Source organism: Manis javanica, chromosome 5 (genome assembly GCF_040802235.1).
Source record: "Manis javanica isolate MJ-LG chromosome 5, MJ_LKY, whole genome shotgun sequence".
NCBI classification, from domain to species: Eukaryota; Metazoa; Chordata; class Mammalia; order Pholidota; family Manidae; genus Manis; species Manis javanica.
In genome coordinates, this window is record NC_133160.1 from 77,708,923 (window position 1) to 77,728,945 (window position 20,023).

The window sequence follows — 20,023 nt, forward strand, 5'->3', positions numbered from 1 at the left end:
AAAGTTTGATTTGATAGTTGTGTAAAATCATTGAAATGCATCCTTAGTTTAAGAGTGTAGTCATATTGTATTGAGTGCTTATTATCTCACCTAGAGATATCAAGGTTTATTCCAGAGTGGAGTTAAATATTGATGATGTCCATAACTAAGAGGGCATGCCTCTTCCCTATGTAGTCACATTTCTATGTGGAGGTTTAACGGTATAGAAAAAAAGATCACAAACCAGACAAGTGCTTTCCTTACCCATGCACTTGGCTGTGATGTGTAACCATGAGAAGATGGCCTTGTCAGAATGACTGTGTCAGCTCTAGCAGGACAGTCTCATTTCCACATGCATGAGGATGCTGATTGATGAGCCTCATTGTTTTGAAGACGTGTAATCACATGTGGCCAGTGTAAGAACAATAGATTCTGCATTTATTAGACTCTTTCACTTATTTGTATTTCCCATATATTCCTTCCTAGTCACTTTCTCTGTCTTTCACATGCAAAAATAAAGTCTTTCCCAAAAAGGACGTATCACTAAGCCTTCGCTATAAGTCAGCCACTGATAGGTGCCAAATTGAAAGAGGAAGGACATACGGTTGATTAAAAGGAAAAAGAAAATGTGGAGTTGGGAGTAAAATATTTTAATCTGGAAATGTTTAAACTTTGGAGTTGCAGAATGAAAGCTCAATCGAAAACTGGAGACATTACAGCATTAAATGCTTCCTAGGGATGAAGAGCTACAAATATTTTTTGTAGGACATAATTTCCAGTGACAATTATTGCCATTTTTTGTAATTAATAATAAATTAAATATGACTCAATCAGTTACTTCATTGGATATTTGCACACTGAATTAATATTGGTCTTTTCCATAAGAGTTTATTTTACAAAAAGTAGACAACATAAAACTATTAATGTTCAAACATGAAAGTAAAAAAAGTTTTACATTTGTTCACCTTTTCTGTTTATTTTTTGCTTTTCTATAGAAAGTATTAGTTCAAATGGTAGATATTGGAAATTGCTTTTGTTCATCCCCAAGTTCTGACATTTCTCTAGCTATGTGAACATAGGTTTATTTTAACTTTTCTGTGCCTCAGTTTCTGCATCTCCAAAATGCAAATAATATCTCTCTCACCTTCAACAGTGCCTATCATGTTGTAAGATTATCATTATTACTTTTAAAACTGTTTTTGTATAAGAATCAAATATTATCAAAAAAGTAAACAGTAAACAATTCACATGGCTTTATTTAGGACTTCTGGAAATATAGGTAACTTTAAATCAGATTCCATCACCATTCAGTTCTTTTTATTTAGTATATTTAAAATTAGTTTATTCTGTACTTACCTATACAGAACCGTGCCAGGTTCAGTGTACAAAGAAAATTAGAAATATCTGCTTACAATTTAGGGATTGCAATATTTCACGCACAATGAGCAAATATAAAGCAGATATTTATACAAAAGTGATAATGCAGATACTGGAATTTTATATATCTTATTTTAATGTTATAACAGTGCGTTATGGGAATAACCTAGATCTTGCTAAAATTATTTTAATTTGTCAGATTTAAAGAACTTTTTAGCAGTATACTATTATCTCATAATATAGATCTTCCAAAAGTAATAACAAGGAAGTGAATTCTCTTTCTGGGAATCAAGAAAAGCAAAAGAAATAAGAACAAAAAATATGTTTAATATGGCATAGATTTTAATCTAGATCAGGTTAGAAGTGAAAGACTCAAAATTTGAACACAGATACTCTAATGGACTGTAACTTCTGTTAAGTAAGGTCTTATATGAGCTGCAAATTAAATTATCACATGTAATTCAAGCATAAATTAAATATAGAAAAATAATGTGTTTGCAGTGAGTCAAAATTTAATATTTTCATTTAGTTCAATTTGAAAATATTTGAAATTCTGCTTTGGTTCTTCAACCTGACTTATTTTTTATTAAGCTATTTCTAGCATCACAAGCCTGCCTCACATGGCTTTTAATTATATGACCTGTATAAAATAAGAAAATGGCTGATGAGAAATTAATCTGTGAGGCGAAAAAAAAAAGAGGTTTCAGGTATCACTCTCATCCCTATGGGAGTGTTTATAAATTAACACAATCTCTGGTATAAAAATTACTAAGATTTTATGATCAGCCATGCATCTGTTTATATAAATAGTCTGCAGAATATTCTTTAAATTGAGTAATTGACCTCCTTCCTGGTCAAGTATGCACTATGTGCTTCCTGCCACATAGAGTTTAAAGTGAATGAAAGCATTTCTCAGTCATTCTATATTCAAATTACAACAGAAGGATAGAAGAATTATCAATTTCTTCATCACATGTGACATAAAGTAACTCTTTCTACTCTCTGCCTTACTCAGCTAAATTAGGGCCTTCAGAAACGCTTAGTCTATAGCATAAACAAATAGTTCATGCTTAAAAATTCATCTGAAGAAGTGGTAAACTTCTCTTCTGGATTTCAATATTAGATATTTTTAATATTTTAACAAAAGCCAATGAATTGCAAGTCTGTAATGCTAACGATTTTAGCTAAAGTTAGCAAAAATTAAGAATTCTGTCTGTTCATCTTATTCCTTGTAGGAGTTTATCACTTTCAAAACTTCTATTTCTTTACCCTTTGTGTAGTAGCAAACGTATGGTAGTAACAGTGCCAAAACTCTAATTAAACCTGACAGTCCCTACACCTTTTAAGAATTGGATTTTGAACTGTATCCCAGGAATAATGCATAAGTACACACGAAAAACTGGCATGCATTTCAGCAGACATATGAAGGTTCTAAAGTTCGCTGACTTTATATTATACAGACTGAATTAAATTATTCACTTATTCACTGCTCAGGGGAAGTGATATGATACAATGTAAATAAAAGGGATTCAATCCCTATCTTTAAGTAGTGAATAATCTGCAAGCAATGTTTTTAAAAATGTATGAAAATATATAAATTTATCACACCGCAGGTATAAATCAATAGATATTATTTTTAAGGAAAACGCAGTCCAAATACTTCTGAAGTGCTAGCTATCTGCAAGTCACAATATTAAGTGCTTTAATAAGTTGATCTCAAGGATTCTTTATGAATATCCTATGAGGTAAGTATTTATATCCCCATTTTAAATAGAAAAACGAAATCAGAGATGTTAACTTGTCCAAGATAAGCATAGTCCAGTAAATGGCAGAAGAAGGAAACTTAATCCAGGTATTGACTGACGCCCAATACATGCTTTCACCATTTCACAGCACTACTTACTGCATGATCAATGAAATTTTTCCATTTATACACAAATAGAACATTAGAGAAGATTCTTTTAAAAAAACTTTAAAATTAATTTGCTTGACATAATTAAAGAACATAAAAATCAGGCAGCCACCTGTAAACATATTCTGTTTGAAAAAAATAAACTGAAAAAATACACCTTAGTATAAACTAGGATTTATTTTGCTTCACTTATTTAGTTAAGTATCTAGAGACCAAATAGGAATCAATTCTTATACTATTGATTCATAACATTTTTAAATTAGACTGAATATTGTAAAATCGTACAAAAACTGTTATTTCATACAATCAAAATATTCTTGGATACCTGCAACATAGTGAATTCTGGTTAGAAGTAAGTTTTTCTTTTCTTTTTTTTTCTCTTTATTCTCTGTGGCGTGAGAAATGGTTTTTCCCATGTGTTGGGTAGTGTTAAAGAGGATGAGAAATTGATGTTAGTTTTAGATTTTCAAGTCAAGTTTCTATTAATAGATTTGTTTTCTGATTTTGTGAAATATTCTTATCAAAATAGGAAATATTTATGTTCATAATATTAAATTAAAAATGTTAGGACACAAAAGTATTTGTATAGTATATGTTCAGCTTTTTGAAAAACAAGTAGAGAAAGACTTAAAAGAGAGACACCAAAATATTTCCATTGCTAAATTCTGGAAGGCAGTCTTGATTTTGTTTTGATTTATTTTGTTTTTCTTTGTGCTTTTTATTTCATCATTCTGTGCTTTCCACATTTCTTAAATAAGTAGATATTACTTTTGTAATCAGAAAAAATTAACAAACTTCATTGGTTAAATTTTAAGCTGAATTTTAGACTTATGTGCAGGAATATTTTTAACAGTAACAACAATGATCATCTCAAATGTTTCCCTTAGGCATGCAAAAAGGGAGAGAATTACCAGTTGATAATTTTACAACAAAAATAAATCATCTAAAACTAAATCCATTTTTCATTAGCACCATATGCTACCAATTCTAAACAATGTCAGATATAAAATACTCCTGAATTTTAAATTAAACAACTATCTGCACCTGGGATCACATTTATCCCACCCCATCCCAATTCACAACCCCATTGCTTCTGATGTAATTAAGACTGTAATCATTTTTTTAAATTAAAACAACACAAAATAAGATTTATGTATCAGTAGTAAGAAGAATAACAAAACTCTGATCTGCATAACCTTTAAGCTAACACAAAATTTCACATAAGCCATGTTTAACTTGTTTTACAGGGACTGAAGAGGAAGATGAAGGAGATGACCTTTTGCTTAGGTCCGTGGATGAGTTCTGGTGGTTTCCTCATATGTGGAGCCACATGCAGCCTCACCTCTTCCACAATGAGTCATCTTTAATTGAGCAGATGATTCTCAACAAGGAATTTGCACTGGTGAGCACTTTTTATTGCAGTATTTTTCAACTTATTTGTTGTGATCTATTAGAAGATTGTAAAATCAATTGGTCTGAATCCAATAGAAAAAAAATATCAAAGAACATATCACATGTATTAAGGGTACAATATTTTGTGTCATTTTGTTTCAGGCATGTGTGTGTATGTGTATTGGGACAAGATGTGATATAAAATGTATTTCATAAAGTAAGTCATTGCAGAAAGTTTCTATCTCCTGTTTTATGGAAGAATTATTCTTGCACATACAAAGATGAAAAACGGCACTTTCTTCATTGAATTCCTGTGCATCATAATTACCCTCTCAAAAAGCATTTGTTGCAAGGATGAATGAATGGATGGATGAACTGAATTAGAGCAATTATTCTAGACTAATGGTTCTCAAACTTTAGCGTCTATCCTGTTCACCTAGAAGACTTCTTAGAACAAAGACTGCTGGGCCCATTCCTGGAGTTTCTGATTCAGATTTTCAAAGAGTCCTGAGAATCTGCATTTCCAGCACATTCTCAGATGATGCCCTTGCTGTTGACTCTGCAAGTCTAAGAACTAATGTTCTAGAGCCTGCTGGAATCCATAGGGGAGGAATGTTTGGGGACCAACTGGTGAAGTAGGTGAAGGGGAGAAAAAAATGAGTGAGAAGGTTTGATATGTTGATCCTGGTGATGGTTACATGATGGTATACACATGTCAAAATTCATCAAGCTGTATGCAAAGACTTGTGCATTTTATTATATGTAATTCAATTTAAAAAAAATACTACTGTTCTAGACTAGGTGTTGGCAAACTATACCCCATGAGACAAATTTGCCTTGCTCCCTGCTTTTTATTGTCCCTGAGCTAAAACAGTTTTGTTCTTTGGGTGGTTTTTTATACTTGGGGTTTGTTTTGTTTTGTTTTTCATTTTTAAATGATTAAAAAATAATAAAGGCATGATAATATTTTGTGACATAACATATATATAAAGTACAAATTTCAGTGTCCATAAAATGAGATGTTACTGGAACAGTGCCACACTCTTCCCTTTATGTATTGTCTGCAATTGATTTTTAGGTAGTTGCAAAAGAGACCTTAAGGCCCACAGAGCTAAACTGTTTTCTGAACCTTTACTGAGAAAGTCTGCCCACCCCTGCTCTAGATGTTAAGTAAACCATGTATTCCTTTAACAATTTAATGAAAGAAATCTTTCCCCCAAAATAATACTTAGATGCATATTCTCACATTTGCACTCAGTGGGGAAGATAGTCATAAGGGGTATGTATGTGTATCGACCAGAGATCCTAGGCTCCATTTAATACCTCTGTCGTAAACAGTTTTTGTTTGATATAAACAGTTTATTTGCACTGTGTGATTGTTTATATGTTTCGTGTTTTAAAAGTCATTTTAGGAGGCATAAAACTAAGACCAAATGAGTACTATAGTATTTTATAAAGTTATGGCTAGTTATTAGGTTAATGGCTCACTGATCTTGTTTCCATATCCCCAGAACTGTGTCAAATCTGCATATAGGATCCTTACTAGCAAGTTTGGATAGCACAAAAAGTAGTTAAGATCATGGATTCAGGCACCAGAATCACTATGTTTGATCGTCACCTTCCGACAATGTCTGCTTGATCTTGAAAAAAAATTGCTTAGACTCTCTGTGTTTCCATTACCCCATCGATAAAATAAGAATAATAGTACCAACTAGCTCATAGAATTGTTTTGAGAATATGTATAATGTGGTTAGAACAGTGCCTGGCATACAGTAAGCAATCAATACATGTTAGCTAACCAATTATGATCTTTCTAAATCCAAATAAACATGCAGTTATGTCTTGCTTTAGAAAAGCCAAATATTTTTTAAAATATGAATTTACAAGAGATTACTCCTCACTTAGTTTTGAAGCAATGTCTAATAAATTCTGTACTAATTCACAGCATTTTAAAATTACGTAAATATTCTCTTTTCAAAATATAAACTTGAGTAAGCATACTGAACTCTCTGTGCAATTACCTTGAAAATAAATTGTGTTTATAATTTGGCTTAGACCTCCCTCACCTCACTCCCACTCTGAAGACATGCATTTAGGAATGTAGGTTACATTTCATAATGGTTGATTTCATCTGTTTGTATAATTTCTTTTTTAAAAAGCCATGCCAAGAGCACTGGGAAAGACGCAAATGTAATTGCTCTGTAATGAAATGTTGAAAGCTATTTAGAATCCATTCAGAACAATTATATTTGTTCAGTCAATGTGGCTAGAAGCTAGACTGAAGCCTATAAATATATTTAGTAAAAAAACCACTTATTATATGTTGCATAGTCAAAATATTACAAGTAAAATGAAGTCTGTTAAATGCGCATACTGAAATGACGTCCTTTTACTTCTGGAGTTCACCTCAACAAAATCCAGCTCTTCATGCAGTCATATTCTGAACCCCAACTTTAACTGTAAACATAGGACAACAATATGTCTGTTGTCCAGAGAGCCAGGAATTGGATTTCTTTCTTATGGTATGGTATCTTTCAATATCCAGATGACAGTTCAAAACCATTGACAATATCGACATAGGAGAGGATAGTGGAAAGCAGGTTACATTTTAGTCCTGACTGCAGTAACAAATTCTGTGATAGCTGGCAACTCATTTAATGTCTTCATGCCTTGTTTTCCTCCCATAAAATAGTAAAGATTCCCTTTTTTTTTCTTGAAACTACAAACTTTTTAGGTAATTAATTTATATCAGCTCATCTGCCAACTAAAAGCGCTGGACCACATAATCCACCGATCAATTCCATTTCTAAAATTCTGTGATCATCACCATCATCAGTCCACAGATTTAAAGTGAACATCTTGAAAAACTCATCTAGCTGCAATTGAAACAATTATGGAAAGAGATTTTCAAACTAAATGGCCAATTTATGCCGAAAAAAGTCAAAAGTGTTTAAATCTCATTTTATTCCATCCTGACCTTCTTCACTATTTCTTGATATGATATGACCTTGGCTGGCAAAGGGATTATCAGTCAAACCACAGTTATTGTTGCAACACTTAAAAAATTATTCAAATGATATATTACTAGCTTCATATCATATTTCAAAAATAATTAAACAATCAGAATGGTTTTATTTGTGAAATTTCTCTGAATTATCACTGGGTAAAGTTTTTTGCCCTAATGATGTTTAAAGATCATGAAAGAAACACACTGCAAGACTGTTTCTTTACTGTCTCATCATTTTAGAAGAGCCTTTTTTACTGTAAAGCATTGTTATTGCTTAATCCACAAACACCTACCTACACAGTGTGAAAGGATATGTGTATGCATAGGGGGATATGTATACGTATATACTTAATCCTTGAGAAGGTGTGTACACAGGATGGGTGTAGTGTGTTTGTGTGTGTATATATTTGTGTATGCTCAGTCCATGAATATACATGCCATGTGAGTGTATGCATATGTGTGTATGTTTGTATAGAGCATGTTAGATGATAAGCATAGTCAACCAAGATGTGGTAATTACAACGTACTATACTTGTATGGCAGTAGAATAGGGAAAAAGATTTTTTGATTCTCTTTCTTCTAATAAATAATACATTTTTGCTGCCATTCAGTTGCTTGAGTCATTAAACAGAAGCAATACTTTAAGCATGACAACAGAATCTAAAAGAAACACAAACCGATGGCTAACATTAAAGTGCTTGATGAGAAAGTTACCAAAGATCATCCCTGACTTAACTCATATCTCCTTTTCAGACCCAGAGAGGAGTCCCTATAGCATAAACTCCAATTACTTATCCTATTCAACTATAGATTTATGGGAAAAATAAGAAATTAAGAATGCTATTTTGTTGTTTTAAGCTTTTCATATAGACTTATTAAAATTTCCAAATGAGTGGGTCTTTCAGTTTATTAATAATAGTAGGCCATAAAATATCCTGAAGAAAAAAAGATCACTCTCAATAATGATGTTTTTCTTGTCATTTTATTGAATAGTCAGGCAGGTATCTTATCCATGAATGGTTCTTAAAATGGTTCTTAAAAATGTTTTTTAAAATTCTGCTTTTAAAATGCTACACATATTTATGAACTCCATATACCTTTTTCATAATTAGACACAATATTCCTGATATGAAAAATGCTGACACTTAAATTCTCATAAACCCAAACTCACCAAAGAACAGCTATAGAAAATCTTTAAATATCATAATGGCCTGCGCACTAAATCAGCTATGAGATTGTATTTAAAAAATAAAAGGAGTATGATAGTGAAATTAATGGTGCAATAAATAAAACGGAGAGAGCTGCCTTTCAATAGCAGCTATGCCTGTATCTTTACTAAGTTATGCAGTATATAGCCTAGTGCTGTACAACAAATACAAGGTGTCAAAAGACCTTGGTAATTATAATAGGGTATTTCAAAGATAGGAAATTTACAGAAGGTAGGAATATTTAATCAAAAGTAAAACTGTGACCAAATGTTGATATAATGAAAGTCCACTATGGAGCAAACAATGTATGTTGAAGGTTCAATAATGAATAAGGCAGTCTGTACACTCAGTAGAGTGGATACTTATATAAACACGAAGAAATTAGATAAAATGCAAAGAAGCAAAACATCCAGGAATAGAAAAATGTAAAACATTTGTGGCAATTGCATGAATTCTGGAGGGACACACTCATGAGTATAAAAAGCCATATCAATTACTTCAATAATTGACTGTATTTGTTATCTATTGCTTCATAACAGATTAACCCAAAACTGAATGACTTAAAACAACACATTAATATCTAACAGTTTACGTAGATGAGAAAGTTAACTCTTCTTAATTGGATCCTGTGGTTTAGGATCTTTCATGAGACTTCAGTCAACAACTGGAGGGTGGACCAATTCTCAAGCTCACTCACATCATTGTTGGCAAAATCAGTTCCTAACAGGTTGGACTGTGGACCAGTGTTCCTCCTCGGATGTTGTCTGAGTCTGGCCTTAGTTCCTCACCATGTGGACCATTCCAGAGAGCAACTAGTAACATGGAGGTTGACCTCATCACAGCTAAGAAGAGGGATGTAGGGAAGGAGGGAGAAGGGTAAGAAAGAGAGAGAAATTCAGAATCATTTATAACCTACTCTCAGAAATGATAGCCAATTCTTTTACCATATAAATATTTCATATTCAAATATTTCATATATCATATTCTGTGGAAGCCAGTCACTGGGTCCAGCCAATACTTGAAGGGAGGGTAATTAAACAAATGAGTGAATATTAAGAGGCAGAAATCACTGGAAGTTATTATGGAAGCTGCCTTTACATCTAACTAGAAATTTGAAATATAGAGACTTCTGTACAATAGAAATCACATTTAGTTTTTCATTAATTTAAAAAAACTTGCATATGAACTAAAACATTAATCTCCTAATCTCTGTCCTAGAGATTAGGCCAATTACATCCTTCCAAACCAAAAATATTAGATTCATCTGAAATTTCTTTCTCTTGCCCAATTCATTGTTTCTACTTGAAATTATATTTAGAATTGATGAATTCTCCCCATTTCTATAGCTACCTACTTAGTCTGTTACTATTGTACCTTTTTTTAGCAGTTTTGTTGATATTGATATTAACATATCACACAATTCACCCATATAAAATGTAAATTTCAGTGGCTTTTAGTGCATTCACAGATTTGTGCAAACTTCACCAAAATCAATTTCAGAGCATTTTATCACTTCAAAAAGAAAGTCTGTACCTATCATCAGTCATTCCCACTTTCTCTAATTTCTCCAATCCTAAGAAATACAAATTTACTTTCTAAATCTATAGATTTGCTTATTCTGAACATTTGATATAAATGGAATCACAGAATATGTGGTCTTTTATGATTAGCTTTTCTCACTTAGCATAGTGTTTTCAGGGTTCATGTATGCTATATCATGTATCAATACTTTATTCCATTTTATTCCCAAGTAATATTCTATGATATGGTTATGTTATATTTTATTTATCCATTCATCAGTTGATAGACATTTCCACTTTTTGACCATTATTTATAATGCTACTGTGACATTCATGTACAAGGTTTTGGGTGGATATATTTTCTTTTATCTTTATATCTACCCAGGAGCAGAATTATTGGGTCATATGGTCTCCATGTTTAACATTTTGAGAAACTACTGGATTGTTTCTAAAGTGTCTGCACCATTTTACATTCCTACCAGCAATGCATGAAGGTTTCAGTTACTCCACACTCTTGCCAACTTTGTTATTACTGTCTTATTTTATTATAGCCATCCTAGTGAGTATGGAGTAGCACGTCATTAAAGGTGTAATTTGCATTTATGTAATGGCTAACAATGTTGATCATCTTTTCATATGTTTATCAACCATTTATATTTCTACATTGGAGAAATGTCTGTTCGAATCCTTTTTCCATTTTCTCAAATTGGGTTATTGGTCATTTTATTATTTACTTGTAGAGTTTTTTGTATATTCTTTATACAAGTACTTTATCAGATCTTATGATTTGCAAATATTTTCTCCCATTATGTGGATTGTCTTTTTACTTTCTGTGCAGTGTCCTTTGAAACATAAACATTTTAAATTTTGATGATGTCCAATTTATCATTCATTTTGTCCCTTGTACTTTTGGTATCAAACCAAACAGAAGGCTTTGCCTAACCCAAGATCATAAAAAATTTACTCTTACATTTGTTCCTAAAACTTATGTTATGAGCTCTTACATAAAGGTTTGTGATGCATTTAGAGTTAGTTTTTGTTTGACAAAGGAAGAAACACAACTTCATTATTTTATATTGGATATCCAGTTGTACCAACACTATTTGTTAAAAAGATTACTTTTCCTTCACTGAATTATCTTGGTACTTCTGTCAAAATAAATTAACTTAAATGTAAGAATATATTTCTAGATTTTCAATTGTATTACATTCATCTATATGCCTACCCTTAGGCTAGCGCTCACCATCTTCATTACTTAATATTAAGTTTCATATCTTCTAAGTTTTAATTTTGGAAATTGTGAATCTTCTAACATTGTTCTTTTTAATAACTGTTATGGCTATTCTGGGTCATTTAAGTTTTCATATGAATTTTAGGACCAGGTTATCAGTTGCTGCATATAGGATTACTGAATTAACAGATCAATTGGGAAAATATTCCCACCTTAGCAGTATTGCCTTCTGATCTGTGTATACAGACTATTATTCCATTTATTGACCTTTCTTAATTATTCAACAATATTATATGATTTTCAGTCTATGTTTTACATTTTTGATAAATATGTTCTTAAGTATTTTATTATTTTTATGTTATTGTAAATGGAATTGTTTCTTAATTTGATTTTCACATTGTTCATTTTTATGTACAGAATCACAATTGATTTTTTAGCCTTCAAATTTGCTAAATTGATTTACTAATTCTTGAGTTATTTTAGTGGATTCCTCAGGATAGTCTTCCTATAAGATCATATCATGTGTAAACAGAGATAAGTTTATTTCTTCTTTTCCAATTGTTACATTTTATTTCATTTTCTTCTATAATTTTCCTAGTTAGAACCTTCAGTATTACATTCAACATAAATGGCAAGAATAAAAATCCTGTCTTATCCCTGATATTAGGAGGAAAACATCTAGTCTTTTACCATTAAGCATGATGCAAGCTATGGGTTTTTCATAGATAACCATTATCAAGTTGAAGTTCCTGCCTATTCCTAGTTAAGCATTTTTAACATGAAAGAATGTTGGATTTTTCACATGCTTTTTAAGTGTCTGTTCAGTTGATTGCATTTTTCCCTTTGTTTTATTGGTATGGCATATTATTAAAATTGATTTTCAAATGTTAAACCAAACTTACATTGTTGTGATAAATCTCACTTGGTCATGGTGTATGATGCTTTTTATATGTTGCTAAATTTAGTTGCTAAGTACTTTGTACCTGAGAATTTTGCATTTATATTTATAGAAATATTGGTTTGTAGTTTTCTTTTATTATATCTTTTTCTGGTTGTTGGTTGTAGGACAATACTTACCTCATAGAACCCATTGGCATCTCCTCTTCTATTTTTGGAAGAATTTTTGCATAATTGGTATTAATTCTTCTCCACATGTTTGTTAGAATTTACCAGTGAAGCCACCTTGCCCTGGCTTTTCTATGTGGGAAGTGTTTAAATTATTAAGTCAATCTCTTTACTTGTTATAAATCTATTCATATTATCTATTTCCATTTAAATCAGTTTCAGTAGTTTGTGTGTTTTATGAATTTATCCATTTCATTTACGTTGTCTGATTTTTTGGCATAAAGCATTCACAGTATCTTTTGTGGCTCTTTTTATTTTTACAAAATCACTAGTGTTATCTTTTTCTTCATTCCTGATTTTGCCAGTTTGAACCTCCATTAATTACCAGCAGCATACTATTATTTTCTGATAATACCCTGAGGTGTAAACTGCACCAGAGTCTAAACCAATGAACTGTGATCCTTTTTACACAAGTCTTTGAGGTCAGTCTATGAGTTTTTTCCTGCTCCAAGAAATGTTCTTAGCTCTCTCTTTCCCTGTTTCTCTCTAGTAAATTTCTATTTAGTCTATGATTAGTTTGTTGATAATCTTAATTAAAATAATAACAGCTTCCTCTAAATTGCTTACCATCAAAAAATCTGCATTGTTTTCAAGAGTGACCTTAGGCTTGAACTTTTCCACACTCGGTCCAAAATAAAACTATTTCTCTTGGACTTTAGGAAAATGTAGGAGCTCTCTCTTCTTATGACCTACATCTCCTGGGCAATATCTCTACATCACTGCTCCAGAGCTGAGGCTGGGGACAATGGTTTCCTTCTTTCAAAATGACATCCAGCTTTATGAGCGGGGTGTTGGGTAGGAGTGGTAGCTTCTGGTTTTCTCAGCTTGTGTCTCTTAAATAAAAATCATCACCCTACAATTGAGCTGGAGCAAGAGCAAATCATGGTTCCAGTACGCTTGGTCTACTGCATCTGGGGAACAGCTTCTACTGTAAGAGTGGGGCTATCAAGAGGAGGAGCATTCCAGATCATTCAACTGCTCTTGCCTGAATAAAGCTTCTACACACTGAGCTGGAGGGATAAAACATGCTCATGGCTTGCCGCTCCCAGGAAGAGTCATAGCTTTTATACTGTAAGCCTGAGAGGAACCACCTGTGTTCTCGGCGGCACACAGCCAGGCCTGGAGTTTTCTCACTCCAAACTGGGGTAAATGGAGAAGAGAGTGGGTCATGGCTCAAATGGCACACACTTTCACTGTTCTCACCAATCTTAGCAGATTTTCTTAAATAACGTTTCTTCATTTAGTGTATAGCTTTGACTCATTTTTTCAGAGACTTTATTGGAGATAAATGGTTGTGCTGTTTTTAAATAAGTTCTACCAATTATTGCTGTTGGCCTAGAAGAGGATCCACAGAACTTCTCATAGCACCATTATAGAGGTGTGAATTCTATGATCATATCTTGACTAATTTATGGCAATAACCTCCTTACTGATCTCCAGTTCCACTGTTGGCCCTCTTGAATCTATTCTTGTCAAAACAGCTACAGTAATACTATTAACATGTAATTTAGATCCTGTTGCATTTTGGCTCAAAGGCCCTCCTGACTGCCTCAAAATAGCCCAGAAGACCCTAACATTTGGGCCCTTGTTTCACATGCCATATGCTTCTGATTTTTTAATGATTTGTGCTTGAAAATCTCTAGTGTGCCTCCTTTCATTCAGTCCTCGATGACCACTATTGATCTTCACTGTTGCCATATTTGTGTCGTGATGCTTCTTCCCGTTTGGTGACTCTGTCCTTGATCCCACTGTTCCCCTGCTCTGCCTACAAATCACTGCTGACCTAATTTGATACAGGCTGTGAGGTTCTTTAATTTGGAGAAGCATTTCCTTACCTCTCATTACCCACACCTTATACAAACCCTTAAGAACAAATTATGAAGGTAAGAAGGATTTTGTTGAAGAACAGTTTAGTGACATCCTCTTGTGTCAATGCAAAAGCGATCCTGGCCAGTACTGGAAAGGAGTAGAGGAATAGGAGGAAAATACTGCCTTTGCCTCTTCTACCTAAAAGTAAATTGTTTATGTTTTAGTTTTATCTAACATTTCCCCTTTTTCTGGCTCCCTAAGGACAAAACCACATTTACCCCATGTTTTACATATTTCAATCCATATAATCTATTATCCTAATTCCTCTTACCAAAATTACTCATTTAATGCTTTTTCAAGCATAGAATGTTGTATTACAATGAGTGACTTATCCATATGTCACTGAGAAGCTTCATCATTTGGGTGATTTATTGTTTTCACTGTTTCAGTGAATAACTTCCTAAAATACATAACTTTCCTCTTTTAAATTAATAAATGTATACTAAGCACATGTCACATTCTTCACAAGACTAAAGGTTTTCATTTTAATACAAATGATTTTATTGAACTGTGCTCTTGATCTCAGAGTCTACTATGATTATGTGGAGTATATGCTCCTAAACTATGTTAGAATTTTTTTTTATTCTTGCATCTACTTTTTCTAGTTTTCCTGTCTATGGTTTGTAAGATTGATAGTTTTCTCTTTTGGCCATTGTCATATAATCTCGATTTAGCAGATAGAGTCCCATTTTAGTAAAATGAAGTGGTCAAATTAGATAACCATTGAGGTACCTGATATCTCTAAATTCTGTGCATCTGAGTTGCCCTGAGCTTAGAAATCAGTAGAGGTAAAATGAAACAACTTGTGTGCCCTATTTTCCTATTGGCCTTTTAAAAACTATATTCCAGGTAATTAAGATAATATATAAGTGACCTGTGCAAAACTGAATAACAGTTAAAGAACATAGACCTTTCTTTCTATATTGAGAGAAGTAGATACTATTGTACAAAACTTAGAAGATTAACGTGGAAAATCAAAGTATATAAATGACAATGATCAGTGTATTTCATAACAAGTAAAAATGTTTTGATTTTTCACAGATAGGGTTTTTAGCCTTTCTACAAGTAGGATGATATTATTCTATAAGGTTCTTAGCTAGCTTATTCAAATAGTCTCTAAGGCTCTCATAAATTCCTCTTTTCACCAAACCTACAACATGAAGAATAGCATGAACTTTTGCCTGCAAATTAGACTTGATATTTCATTAGCTATTAATATGCATACTGCTTAGCAATAGATATAGAGAAAAATTGTTTCCTTGTCATGTGTTGTATCATGGTAAGTCCTTGACTTGCTGTCTGGTATTGGCAGGTGGATGAAAATATTTCCCTTAGACAAGAAATCTGTATAATACATATTTATCTATTTGATTTTCCTAGCAGAGGGCAACATCACACTTCCCCATCCTTATTTTAGCTGCAGCATCTTTTTCTATCAAGTAGCTATTTTCTTTCTGAACATGTTTAACCTCAAAGGAATAAATAAATACCACCTACAAAATGTGTTTTAATATGGGACAGCAATAATTGAAGGATGTTTATTATTTATATCACTCAAAATGCAGTACATTAATATCAATATATCAAGACTTGCAGCTGACTATTCTAGATACCTTATTATTTTTAGTAAATCTAAAGCTTTGAAAAATCATTCTTTCTGCTTTATAGCCTTTATATACTTAAATAATCTTATATTAATTAGAGGAGCTCTAATTCCTTTCAAGCACTGATACATGAAACAATTGTAACAGAGGTTTCGCCTTAGAAGATAAGCTGATAACGGCTTAAACTAGTTGTTAATAATTAATTTACTTGCTTGTAGGCATATAAATGTCTCCTGTAAATATTAAGTGTTTATATCATATAGAACAATAAACTGTGCACAAACACAAAACAAAGTATTACATTCCAAAGACAACAAAACTTTAGCTATTTTTACACATAAATATCTGTTTTGACAGGACCCTATTCATGCCATTACCTGATTGCTAAGTATATTTGTTAAACCGCTTTGTTGGGCTCCAAACTCATGTTGCTTTAAATTCTATCTTTGCCAATTCCTAGATGGCTGACCTTAACAAATGAGTCAACAATCCTGTACTTTCATTTTTAAATACATAAAATGGAATGATAGTAGTTCTTACCTTATAGATTTTTATGAGGATTAAAAGATAGGTGCACCTGTTCATGAATGCCTAAATGATCAGGAAAGTGTTTGGCGTGTAAGTGTTGTCACCACCCTGGCATCACCCCCATGGCTTCCAGCATTGTCACTGTGTCCCCCCAAGGAATGTATGGTTGTTCCTTCTGAAATAAGATGATGATGATGATATTTAAAACCACCAAATGACTTTTTTGCATATCACATAAAAAAAGTTATTTTTTTATGTAATCTGCAAGTTGGGAACAGAAACAAGATATTCTAATTTTGTTTCAGTCCATCTTCCCATAACTCAGTACTTAGTATGATAAATAATTTTTAATAATTAAAAAGAGACTGTCTTTCCAAACATTCCAAGAAAAAGGAGCATGGGTGATGAAAGTTGTATTTTTAAAGAAATAAGTGAAAAAAGAGGTGATCCATGTACACGTAAACTCTTGATTCTGAAATTATTGCTTTCCAATTATGTCCAAAATTTTTCAGATACTTCTCCCATTGTGAAAGGGTAACTCCCTTCTTTCATTCATTCAGTTGTTTGTTCATTCCCTCCCCATTTTCCTCCTCTTTTCCTTCCCTTCTTTCCTTTCTTCAAAAGACGATGAGTATGTATTACTTGCTGAGCACATGACCTGATAACAGGATACAAAAATGCTTATTCTCAGGGATTTACTTAAGTGTAATATATGGCATTTCAGGTTTTTGAGAGAATGTACAGAGCACAATACAGCCACAAAGAAGATATTGGTTAATTATAAAGGGACAAAAAAATATAAACAGGACAGACAATTGAGATAACACTTGTGAAAAATGAGTAGATGTAGTTGAGGAAGAAGGCAGGAGGGACCCCCTAGGCTGAGGGAGCAAGTGTCCAAAGGGCCACAAGGTCACACCCACAATAACATGTTCTGCTCTTCTAGTAAAGTATCTATTGCTTCAGCAACAACCTGTGAGTGGGTTGGGAAACTACTACCTGCGGGATTTGGCCTGCAGTCTGTCTCTGTGTGGTCAGTATACTAAGGATTGGTTCTACACTTTTAAAAGGTCCTAAAAATCAAGCACACAAAGAAAAATGCATTATGTTGCTGGCAAGGCCTAAAATATTTAGTACATGGCCCTTTAGAGAAAAAGTTTGCTGAAGTTTGACCCACACACGTGATAATCAAGAGGAAGGTATATCAAATTGGAAACACAATGATGAACAATATTTCATGATTCCTTAAGTAATGAACAACTATCCATCAGTCATTATTGGTAACTTCCTGTCTTTACATATATGAAGTCTGTGAAATATACAACTCATTTCTGATCATCCTTGCCCTTTTAAATCTCTGAAAGTAGCACAAGATGTTGAGGAAAGGAAGAAGAAATTGGTTCCGTGTCAGAAGAGGCTTTGAGTTGGGAATTAGGAGAAGATGAGATTGAGTACCTCACAGGGGCCAGGATATACAAGAACCTCTTACCCTAAGTCTTAGGACCTCAGGGACCCTAAACCCAACTGTATTGATCACCTTTGCTTGGAACTCTATGATTTGAAATGCCGATTCTCAAGATTCTCATATTATCTCTCCATGTTCCTAATTAATGTATTTGAATTTGTTACCTTCTATAACCTCCTAGATCATTATTCTTGGATGCCTTATGTACATAAGATTAGAAGGTGAGCAGCTTAGCAACAAGATTTGGGAATTCTTATTCATTTATACATTCTCATTTCAGGGTACAGATGTCTTTAGTCTTGATTATCACTTTGAAATGCGCACTCAGTACCCATTTTTACATTCTCCTTATTGAATGATTTCAGTTTGCCTGTGGAACCAAGTGTCCAGATAAAGAACTGATTTTTCAGTTTGTATTTCAGGTAGAGGGCATTTAACATAGCTCTGGCCGATTAGATGCAATCATAAGTCATGGTGTGGGACTCCAGGAAAGCTCCAGGGAAGGTGGTCAGATAAGCCACCCCTTGTCCTTTTGGCCCTTTGCTTTTGTTCCTTTCTCTTGCCTCTTACATGGTCCTACTGAGGGAGATAGGGCAACTGCTCAAATGTAGCTGATGTTTACATATTTATAGTTAAAAGACACAATTATAAGCTGGGGAACACTTTATATTATCATTTTTTAAGTTTAAAAATAAAATGGTATTCCTAAAAAAAAAAAAACTATGAAGGAAAGGCTGAGAGAATCAGAGACCTCACTTCTGGCATTCTTGAACTTCTGAACTAACTGTTTATCTCCAATTTTCCATTCCTTAAGAAAAATAAGCTCTTAATTAAAATCTGTCATTTCTTCAATGACCAAACTTGTTTTTAATTCTTAAATGATTTTGAATGACCAAGAGCCAAAATTTTCAAGATTTCTTAAAATTCAACTCCTGCTATACTAAGTACACCTTATTCAAACTGTATTATCCATCAGACACATTAGTGACCACATACATTTTTTTCTTTTTCTTTCTATTTTGCCTTTTCAATTTGAAAAATTTATCAGCTTGGTAGTTTCTTTTATACTTTATCTATAGTGGCTATACATTTTCATCGTTCTATGACTACTTCTTTATAGTTGACACTTCAGTTCCCTGCAGTCATTTTTGCAGTAACTGAAGCAATATGAAAATATGAGAAATCATTCCCAAACATGTCAAAGTGGAGGGTTAAAGCTGATTAATAATATAGGAGAATTAGAGTGCTTAAAGTGAAGTTGTTTGAGATGAGAATTTCATTGAATGTTTCAATTTCCAAATATTATATCATGATGATTTAACTTGATGATAACAAAATGGAAATACAGTATTTGGTATGATTTTAGTTTGAAACATATCAACATGTCTACAGAAAAATATAATAACTTGATCATCTTATACACAGTTATTTAAGTGATCATAATTTATTTAAGACTTTTAAATATATAGGTATCATTTATTAACATAAACTTACTTTATGTCCGATGAAATTTAACCTACCTCTCTTGGTAGTAAAGGCACTACAAAATTAGAAACAATAACAAATATAAATTATTTTAACTCTTAGGGGAACACAAGATGCCACAGAACACAGAAGGACAAAGTGTAATAACACCTTGTATTTTAGAGTGGAGGAGGGAATTGACAACCAGAAGAGGGATGGCTCATGCCTACACCCAATGTTTAAATGAACTACACTGACCTTAAGAGGAAAAAGAATGACTCCCAAGGGAGATTTCAGACTAGCTCAAAAATAGTATTCGAAATACATCCCATTACTCAGAGA

General features: G+C 32.9%; 1 protein-coding gene across 1 annotated transcript in view; it reads left to right on the top strand.

Annotated features, from left to right (window-relative positions):
* The window catches only part of LOC108399254 (bifunctional heparan sulfate N-deacetylase/N-sulfotransferase 4), a 300,861-nt gene that overhangs the window by 162,973 nt on the left and 117,865 nt on the right, over positions 1-20,023 (top strand). Inside the window, exon 4 of the mRNA XM_037001117.2 lies at positions 4,516-4,670. Coding sequence (XP_036857012.2) covers positions 4,516-4,670 — 155 coding nt within the window. The remainder of the gene's footprint in view (positions 1-4,515; positions 4,671-20,023) is intronic.